Genomic DNA, 10,818 nt, shown 5'->3' with positions numbered 1-10,818 from the left:
TTTTTCATGCCCTGACACAGTACAAGGTTCTTCTGACCTATGACACCCGTGTGAACCGGACTAGCCCTGTGGATAAGAGCCCCACATTCATCTGGAAGAACCACAAACTTCCTAATGATATTCCAGGCCGGGGTAAGAGATCCTTCATGAATTTGCTTTCCCTGAAGTTGTTTTGGAGGAGAGTACATTCTATGGTTTATGCAATTAGCTTGTGGTTTTGTTTTGTTTTACTTATTGTCTGAATAAGATGTGCCAGATTTGTAAATATGGACTTTACTTCTCTGCCCAATGAATGATACTACAGTTCTGATAAAACACTGAAAATATCCCATTCTAATTTAGCTATACCTATCTTTAATATGTGTTTTATCTACCCTTTAACATAACTTTTCCTATAGAAAACTAGGTTTGGCAATTGGCAAAATGAACACAGAGACAATAGGCTCATTCCATTTACATTTTACTACAGGAAACTCAAGGAATGTATTCAGTGTGTTTCAAGCAAGGAATACTTGATGTCATCAGGCTGAGGGGTGGTCAGTGAGCTTGACCTCTAAATTCTCCTTTTTTGCCTTAGAGCATACATGCTTGGGTCATAACAATGGTTACCTACCTACCTGAGCTGAGGTCCCATCATGGCATGAAAGCCCTGACACGGCCAGACCTTCATCCATGCAACTTGAACTACAACTGTGTATAACACTGACTATCACTAGACAGGCCAGCCAAGTGTCTCCTGAGCAACAAGGTCTCAGGATGCTCTGCCCTCGGCTGGCTTGGCCAAGGCTTTCCACAATGAATAGTAAATAATTCCACATCACTACAGGAATGGAAAAGGTCGGTTTTCATTCCAATCCCAAAGAAAGGCATTGCCAAAGAATGCTAAAACTACTGCACGATTGCACTCATCTCACACTCTAGTAAAGTAATGCTCAAAATTCTCCAAGCCAGGCTTCAGCAATACGTGAACCGTGAAATTCCTGATGTTCAAGCTGGTTTTAGAAAAGGCAGAGGAACCAGAGATCAAATTGCCAACATCCACTGGATCATCAATAAAGCAGAAGAGTTCCAGAAAAACATCTATTTCTGCTTTATTGACTATGCCAAAGCCTTTGACTGTGTGGATCGCAATAAAATGTGGAAAATTCTGAAAGAGATGGGAATACCAGACCATCTGACCTGCCTCTTGAGAAACCTATATGCAGGTCAGGAAGCAACAGTTAGAACTGGACATGGAACAACAGACTGGTTCCAAATAGGAAAAGGAGTACGTCAAGGCTGTATATTGTCACCCTGCTTATTTAACTTATATGCAGAGTACATCATGAGAAACGCTGGGCTGGAGGAAACACAAGCTGGAATCAAGATTGTCAGGAGAAATATCAATAACCTCAGATACGCAGATGACACCACCTTTATGGCAGAAACTGAAGAGAAACTGAAAAGCCTCTTGATGAAAGTGAAAGTGGAGAGTGAAAAAGTTGGCTTAAAGCTCAACATTCAGAAAACAAAGATTATGGCATCCGGTCCCATCACTTCATGGGAAATAGATGGGGAAACAGTGGAAACAGTGTCAGACTTTATTTTTTGGGCTCCAAAATTATTGCAGATGGTGATTGCAGCCATGAAATTAAAAGATGCTTACTCCTTGGAAGAAAAGTTGGGACCAACCTAGATAGCATATTCAAAAGCAGAGACATTACTTTGCCAACCAAGGTTAGTCTAGTCAAGGCTATGGTTTTTCCAGTGGTCATGTATGGATGTGAAAGTTGGACTGTGAAGAAAGCTGAGTGCCAAAGAATTGATGCTTTTGAACTGTGGTGTTGGAGAAGACTCTTGAGAGTCCCTTGGACTGCAAGGAGATCCAACCAGTCCATTCTGAAGGAGATCAGCCACGGGATTTCTTTGGAAGGACTGATGCTGAAGCTGAAACTCCAGTACTTTGGCCACCTCATGAGAAGAGTTAACTCATTAGAAAAGACTCTGATGCTGGGAGGGATTGGGGGCAGGAGGAGAAGGGGACGACAGAGGATGAGATGGCTGGATGGCATCACCGACTCAATGGACGTGAGTTTGAATGAACTCTAGGAGTTAGTAATGGACAGGGAGGCCTGGTGTGCTGCGATTCATGGGGTCACAAAGAGTCGGACACGACTGAGCGACTGAACTGAACTGAATCAATTTTTAGGGAAAAAAGTTTAAATTTGAAGGAATATTTATGTCCAAAGATGCAAAAAAAAAAAAGGTGTAAACACTAAATGACTTTTTTCGTTTTATTTTTATCGTAGAAAAATTCATGCACATGATTTTAAAATCTGAGAATAGAAATATTCATAACAGAAAGTGAGGGTACCTAGTCCCGCCTCTGTGCATCCTTGGTCTTGTCCATTCTGCTTAATTTTTTGCATATTTCTAAATTATATGCATGTATTTCTTGATTTATGAGATATAGATGTTATCTATTTCTTATATTGATAAATTAAAATTTTGTTCATTTTCATTAGGCATACGTTTCCCTAAGCTCATCTCAATATAGTTCTTTTTGTCAATACATTTAGTGTTTATAATTTTACATTTGTAATTTTAATTAATATGCATAAGCCTGGAGTTCTATCAAACATGTATAAAGCTTCTTGCTTCCTGCAGGTGTAAGATGAAGATGTTCATGTCTGTATCCTTCCTTCTACCTCCTTCTCACCTCCCAAATTCTCCTGTATTTTTCTTTTATTTGTCAGGGCTGATAATATTTATTTGCTAGCCATAAGAAGACTTCTGTCATTTACCTGTAGGTTGATTCTTTAAATTGAAAATCATTAAATATTTTCATTATTATTATTTTTATAAGGCCCAATAGTGTATCAGAATAACATTTCTCTGTATAGCTCCAATGTCTCTCATGGATTTTTTAAATGCAAAATTCTCAAAATATTTTACACTTTTATTTTTAGACTACACCTTCCTTGAACATTTATCCTTAGAATTTGACTCTCTCTCATATTTTTGCTGTAAGAAAAATACCTGTCTTCTTCACCATATTGCTATTATCGTCTAGCTTCTTATTCACTGTCTGTTGCTTGGAGTCCATCCCATTTCTTCTTCTTGAACCCTCTACCTTCTGAATAGAATAGGAAGTTAGAGGATTCAAGAGGCAGCCTGTGAGGCATGTGTGAACAGTGACCTTGTACAGTTTCATTGTTGTTGTCCTTCTCACTCTAGTCCTCTGCCCATGCAGAACTCAGCTTCAATGCTTCGTTGGGTTGAATCCACATTTTCCTAAATTTACTTACTCTTCGGTGAATCTCAAACTCCTCCATCTATACAGCTTCACCTACATACTGAAAAGTCAAATTGTTTACACTTCCCATTGACTTCCCTCAATGACCTGGTTGAGCATGGAAAGGACCAGTGGGCAACACTATCATTTACTGTGCATTCCACACTGACCTACTTTACCTCTTATTTGTTCTCTGAATGGAAAACCAGTTGTCAGTTTCTTCTTCATGAATCCTCCTTAGGGATATCAGTTTCAAAGACATCAGATAGTCTTCCCATCCAGATTCTGTTCTGGATCTAACATTAGATGATTCCCATAAGAAAGTGTCAGTCACTCAGTGGTTCCAACTCTTTGCAACCCCATGGACTGTAGCCCACCAGGCTCCTCTGTCCATGGCATTCTCCAGGCAAGAATACTAGAGTGGGTTGCCATTCTCATCTCCAGTAGTTCTTCCCGACCCAGGGATCAAACTCTGGTCTCCTGCATTGCAGGAAGATTCTTTACCATCTGAGCCACCAGTGAAGCGCTCCCATAAGAAAAAAAGATGTATAAACTATAAGGGTAACTGAAATAATACCACTTTGGAGGCACATTCCAAACAGTTTTCTTCAGAGAACAAAAATGCAGCATCTCTATTACCAATGAAGAGATTAAAAAAGAAGGCTATCTTTTCTAAATTTAATTTTTTTAATTAATTTTCATTTTTCAGTCAGTTCAGTTCAGTTGCTTAGTTGTGTCTGACTCTTTGTGACCCCATGGATTGCAGCATGCCAGGCTTCCCTGTCCATGACCAACTCCCAGAGCTTACTCAAACTCATATCCATCAAGTTGGTGATGCCATCCAACCATCTCACTCTCTGTTGTCCCCTTCTCCTCCTACCTTCAGTCTTTCCCAGCATCAGGGTCTTTTCAAGTGAGTGAGTTCTTCGCATCAGGTGGCCAAATTATTGGAGTTTCAGCTTTAGCATCAGTCCTTCCAATGAATAGTCAGGACTGATTTCCTTTAGTATGGACTGGTTGGATCTCCTTGCAGTCCAGGGGACTCTTAAGAGTCTTCTCCAACACCACAGTTCAAACACATTAATTCTTTGTCGCTCGGCTTTCTTTATAGTCCAACTCTTACATCCATGCATGACTATTGGAAAAACCATAGCTTTGACTAGACGGACGTTTGTTGCAAAGTAATGTCTCTGCTTTTTAATATGCTGTTAGGTTGGTCATAGCTTTTGTTCCAAGGAGCAAGCATCTTTTAATTTTATGGCTGCAATCACCATCTGCAGTGATTTTGGAGCCCCCAAAAATAAAGTCAGCCACTGTTTCCATTGTTTTCCCATCTATTTGCCAGGAAGTGATGGGACCAGATGCCATGATCTTTGTTTTCTGAATGTTGAGTTTTAAGCCAGCTTTTTCACTCTCCTCTTTCACTTTCATCGAGAGGCTCTTTAGTTCTTTGCTTTCTGCCATAAGGGTGGTGTCATCTGCATTTCTGAGGTTATTGATACTTCTCCATTCAATCTTGATTCCAGCTTGTACTTCATTCAGCCTGGCATTTCACATATGTACTCTGCATATAAGTTAAATAAGCAGGGTGACAATATACAGCCTTGACCTACTCCTTTCCCAATTTGGAACCAGTCTGTTGTTCCATGTCCAGTTCTAACTGTTGCTTCTTGACCTGTATACAGATTTCTCAGGAGGCAGGTCAGGTGGTCTGGTATTCCCATCTCTTTCAGAATTTTCCACAGTTTGTTGTGATCCACACAGTCAAGGCTTTGGCATAGTCAATAAAGCAGAAGTAGATATTTTTCTGGAACTCTCTTGCTTTTTTGATGATTCAGCAGATGTTGGCAATGTGATCCCCAGTTCCTCTGCCTTTTCTAAATCCAACTTGAACACCTGGATGTTTACAGTTCACATACTGTTGAAGCCTGGCTTGGAGAATTTTGAGCATCACTTTGCTAGCATGTGAGATGAGTGCAATTGTGCAATAGTTCGAGCATTACCTTTCTTTGGGATTGGAATTTACCTTTCTTTCTCCAGTCCTGTGACCACTGCTGAGTTTTCCAAATTTGCTGACATATTGAGTGCAGCACTTTCACAGCATCATCTTTGAGGATTTGAAATAGCCCAACTGGAATTCCATCACCACCACTAGCTTTGTTCGTAGTGATGCTTCCTAAGCCCCACTTGACTTCACATTCCAGGATGTCTGGCTCTAGGTGAGTGATCACACCATGGTGATTATCTGGGTCATGAAGATCTTTTTTGTACAGTTCTTCTGTGTATTCTTGCCACGTCTTCTTAATATCTTCTGGTTCTGTTAAGTCCCTACCATTTCTGTGCTTTATTGAGTCCATCTTTACATGAAATGTTCCCTTGGTATCTCTAATTTTCTTGAAGAGATCTCTAGTCTTTCCCATTCTATTGTTTTCCTCTATTTTTTTGCATTGATCGCTGAGGAAGGCTTTCTTATCTCTCCTTGCTATTCTTTGGAACTCTGCATTCAGATGCTTATATCTTTCCTTTTCTCCTTTGCTTTTCACTCCCCTTCTTTTCACAGATATTTGTAAGGCCTTGTCAGACAGCCATTTTGCTTTTTTGCATTTCTTTTTCTTGGAGATGGTCTTGATTCCTGTCTCCTGTACAATGTCATTAACCTCCCATAGTTCATCAGGCACTCTGTCTATCAGATCTAGTCCCTTAAATCTATTTCTCACTTCCACTGTATAGTCATAAGGGATTTGATTTAGGTCATACCAGAATGGGGGCTTCCCTCGTAGCTCAGTTGGTTAAGAGTCTGACTGCAATGCAGGGGACCTGGGTTCGATCATTGGGTTGGGAAGATCCCCTGGAGAAGGAAATGGCAACCCACTCCAGTATTCTTGCCTGGAGAATCCCATGGACAGAGGAGCCTGGCAGGCTACCTTCTATGGGGTCGCAAGAGTCAGCTACAACTGAGTGACTAACTGCGCAGCTTGCATAGCTGAATGGTCTAGTGGTTTTCCCTCTTTCTTTAATTTAAGTCTGAATTTGGCAATAAGGAGTTCCTAATGTGAGAGCCACGGTCCACTCCTGGTCTTGTTTTTGCTGACTGTATACAGCTTCTTCATCTTTGGCTGCAAAGAATATAATCAATCTGATTTCAATGTTGACCATCTGGTGATGTCCATGTGTAGAGTCTTCTCTTGTGTTGTTGGAAGAGGGTGTTTGCCGTGACCAGTGCATTCTCTTGGCAAAACTCTGTTAGCCTTTGACTTTCTTCATTTTGTACTCCAAGGCCAAATTTGCCTATTACTCCAGGTATGTCTTGACTGCCTACTTTCGAAGTATTTCCTGCTTTTCAAAATTTTTCATTTTTAATTGGAGGATAATTTCTTTACAGTGTTGTATTGGTTTCTGCCACACAACAAAGTGAATCAGCCATAAGTATTCATATGTCCCATCCCTCTTGAACCTCCTTCTCACCCCCTATCCCAACCCACCCCTAAATTTAATTTTTATTTTACACTGGAATATAGTTGATTTGTAATATTGTGTTAGTTTCAGGTGTACAGTAAGGTGATTCCATTTACATATACATATATCCATTCTTCTTCAGATTCTTCACCCTAGTAGGTTATTACAGAATATTGAGTAGAGTTCCCTGTGTTATACAGTAGGTCCTTGTTGATTGTCTATTTTATATATAGTATTGTGTATATGTTCATTCTTGTTTATCCTCCCTCCCACCTTTCCCCTTTGGTAACTGTAAGTTTGCTTTCTAGGTCTGTGAGTCTGTTTCTATTTTGTAAATAAATTCATTTGTATCATTTAAAAAGTTTTCTTCTCAAGATCATTTTGATGTGGACCATTTTTAAAGTCTTTACTGAATTTTTTAATATATTACTTCAGTTCTATGTTTTGGTTTTTTGGCCACGAGGCATATGGGATCTTAGCTCTCCGACCAGGGATCAAACCCACAACCCCTATACTGGAAGGTGAAGTCTTCCACTTCACCACTGGGTCACTAGAGAAGTCTGTGTATCATTTTGTTTTTTTTAGATTACAAATACAAGTGTTATCATATGACATTTGTCTTTCTCTAAGAAACAGGTATCTTAAAATATCTCTCCTTTTCCGCTTGCTGAAATTATCATATACAACTAGAATCTTGTGAAATGTGTTTGTTCTCTTTTCAGGGATCCTTCCTAGTATAGTTTTCACTGTCTTTTCTGCCACAGGCCCTCAAATCCTGATGATTGCCGTCTTCACGCTCGCGGGAACGGTGGTCCTGCTGCTTCTCATTGCTCTCCTGGTGCTCAGGTACCTGCCGGCTAACCTGCGGTGCTCATCTCTCAGCTGGAGGGGTGGGTGAGGCCTGTTGATAGTATACATTCACAGGAAGGTCTCTGGACAGAGCTAAGATTATAAAGGCATTCTGCATCAAAAAGTATATCTAGGGCAGAATACTACTGAGTGGATGAATTAGAGCTTGGCGTCAGAGACATGCATGTGTGTGTGCTAAGTTGCTTCAGTCGTGTCTGACTCTTTGCGTCCCTATGGACTGTAGCCCACCAGGCTCCTCTGTCCGTGGGTTTCTCCAGGCAGGCATAGTGGAGTGGGTTGCCATGCCCTCCTCCAGGGAGTCTTCCTGAGACACATGAACTCAAATTTCATAATCTCAAATCTCTGAGATTAACCAGTTGTGTGATCTTAACTGTGTTATTAGCAACTTAAACATGTTACTTGGCTTCAGTATCCTCATCTGAACTGTTGTGGGGAATTGAAATAAAGTCTGTATAATGACCATAGAATTGGCATTCTGTAGGTGGAAATAGCTATTTCTACTCTTTTATTAATACATTATGGAAAATTCCAAAGTCGCTCTATTACATCCATTCAGGCTGAAGAGGCTTTGTTGTTTAGTTAAGTATTGTTGTTGTCGTTGTTAAATATTTAAATATTGTTGTTGTTGTTAAGCATTTGGTTAAGTATTACACACTTTCAGGCTGAAGAGGCTTTGTTGTTAAGTCCTGACTGAATCTTTTTGCAACCCCATGGACTGTAGTCCACCAGGCTCCTCTGGCCGTGGGATTTTCCAGGCAAGAATACTGGAGTAGGTTGCATGTTCTCTTCCAGGGGATCTTCCCAACCCCAGGAATCAAACCTGAGTCTGCCATGTTTCCTGCATTGCAGGCAGATTCTTTATCTGCTGGGCCATCAGGGAAGCCCCCCAATCAGAGCTCTAGATGTCAACTAATGGTCAGAAATGGCATGGCATAATGAAAGAGCATAATAAAAGCCTGTGGGCTGGTTGTGTTCCTTTCACAGAAAATATAAGAGAGAACACGCGCTTCGTCAGAAGAAGTGGTCCCACATTCCTCCTGAAGACATCTTTCCTCTGGAGTCCAACGAGACCAACCACGTTAGCCTAAAGGTCAGGCGTCCCTGACCTGGGGAAGGATGCGCGGGCTGGCGCAGCTCCCCAGGGATCTGAGGAGACTTTGGTCCATGGTACAGAACGTGCCAGGCAGGGTCATTTGTTTCAGAATCCAAGACCTAGATGTTAGAATTCTCAGCTTCCTGCCTTTCCCTTGATTCGTCATGGTGCTACTTGATCCAGTGAACACTTTGGTGGAGGCTGGGTATGGTATGTTACTCATTTTTTGCATGTGACCCAGAAGAGGAGAGCAGAGAGGGAGGATTTGTCATGGAAGGGATGTAGGAATGGGTAGGGCACCTGAGTTCCCCTAAACCTGGGGGAACTACTCTCTCACACTCAGGACATGGGACTTACTTTCTCACTGCTGAATAAAGAATCCTTTGCCCACACTTTTGCGCTCAGCCAGGAAGGCTCAGCAGCCACCAGCAATACTGCCTCCCATGGGCTGTGGTTAATTTGGGACCCGTGTGGCCTTATCTCCTCCTCACCAGGACCTCAGGAGATGAACTTTATCATCCTAACTTTGCTGATGAGGAAAATGAAGGACAAAGAGTCAAGCAGCGGGTCCGGGTCACACAGACTAGTGAGTCAGGTTCCTGCAGATGTAACCCGCCAGCTCTTCTGAGCATTTCTCATGAGCCCGATGCCTGGACCTGTTTCATTGTTTCTGAGCTCTTTGAGGCAACGGGGCTAGAAGTTCAAGAACGGGCCACAATCTGAACCCACCCTGTGTAAGTGTGACACTAACACTTAACCATCAGAGGTTTTTTGAGGGTTTTTTTCGGATTTTAATTCGTTTATTTTTGACCGCCGTGGGTCTTCGTTGCTACTCACAGGCTTTCTCTAGTTGCAGCGAGCGAGGGCTGCCCTCTAGCTGCGGTGCTCCAGCTTCTCACTGCGGTGGCCTCTCTTGTTACCGAGCACAGGCTCTCAGGCACAGGCTCAGTAGTTGGGGCACCCAGGCTTAGTTGCTCCATGGCATGTGAGATCCTCCCAAACCAGGCATCAAACCCGTGTTCCCTGCATTGGCAGGGCAGATTCTCAACTACCAGACCACCAGGGAAATCCCAGAGGTTTTATACCAAAGCAAACTAGGGGGAGGTGGAGTCCCAGAACCTCCACATGAAGGAAGGAGCGGGGTCCCTCGGAATAAGACCAAGCCGACAGGGCAGTGTGACTTGAGACGCCTCCCTCCTTAGAATCAGCAAAAATGAAATTGCCACATGAGTCAGGTTTGTGTTTAGAGCCTTTCCATTACCTCTCTGAGCATCCCACCCCAAGTCCTGCACACGGCACTCTAGTGGCTCAGATCCCCTCATGGCTGAGCGAGGACTAGGCCTCCCTTTCCTCCAGAAATGGTCCATGTACCAAAGTAACACTCCTATTACATCCTGAGCCACAAAAATAAAAATGCTATTGACAAAGACCAGGAACTTCCCCAGCAGTCCAGCAGTTAGGACTCCACACTTCCACTGCAGTGGGCACAGGTTTGGGTCCTGGTCAAGAAACTAAGATTCTCCCATGCTTTGCAGTGCGACCAAAAAAAATAATTTTTTTAAAATTTTAAAATTAAGAAAAGATCAATCTATTTCAGGCACATGTCAGGAAGAAATCAATGAATACTCTTTTTGAAAATCCAATAATCTTACAATCATTTACATTTCACATTGCATCTTTCCATTTGATTCTCATCAAAACCTATGACTGTAATTGTAAACGATTGTAAGATCATTGGATTTTCAAAGAGAGAGTTCATCGACCTGAATGACTTAGTGGCAGTACCCTAGGAAGGGAGGAGGAGACCTCTAGAAGGAGAGAGCGGTCCCTGTCTCTGGTGTGACTCCAGTTTGGGCTCCCACCCACTTCTGCCCAGGTCCCACCACGGCTCCACCCCTCACAAGCCTCCCCCACCGCCTCAGAACCCTGTACTACACTTTGTTCTTTTGAGTTAAGCCTAAAACATCGTGTTGCTGTGTGTTTTGTTAAAATGTAAGTACTCCTGAGAGTATAACTCATCTACCTCTTGTTGGATATGACAGAGTTTTTTTGAGTTAATTCATCATTAGCAGCTCACCTGGCTAAGGAGGAGGTCTTTGGGACAAGCTGCCGGGAAGAGGAAGGT

The 10,818-nt window shown here is 42.2% G+C and overlaps 1 protein-coding gene across 2 annotated transcripts in view; it reads left to right on the top strand.

Annotated features, from left to right (window-relative positions):
• The window catches only part of GUCY2C (guanylate cyclase 2C), a 76,310-nt gene that overhangs the window by 34,933 nt on the left and 30,559 nt on the right, over positions 1-10,818 (top strand). For both annotated transcript variants that reach the window (XM_040235239.1, XM_040235238.1), the window contains exons 10-12: positions 21-132; positions 7,495-7,576; positions 8,585-8,690. In XM_040235239.1, the coding sequence (XP_040091173.1) occupies positions 21-132; positions 7,495-7,576; positions 8,585-8,690 (300 nt within the window). The remainder of the gene's footprint in view (positions 1-20; positions 133-7,494; positions 7,577-8,584; positions 8,691-10,818) is intronic.

This window comes from Oryx dammah, unplaced genomic scaffold, assembly GCF_014754425.2.
Source record: "Oryx dammah isolate SB20612 unplaced genomic scaffold, SCBI_Odam_1.1 HiC_scaffold_29, whole genome shotgun sequence".
NCBI classification, from domain to species: domain Eukaryota; kingdom Metazoa; phylum Chordata; class Mammalia; order Artiodactyla; family Bovidae; genus Oryx; species Oryx dammah.
Note: the sequence above shows the minus strand (reverse complement) of the source record. Positions and strands in the feature narration are given on the sequence as shown.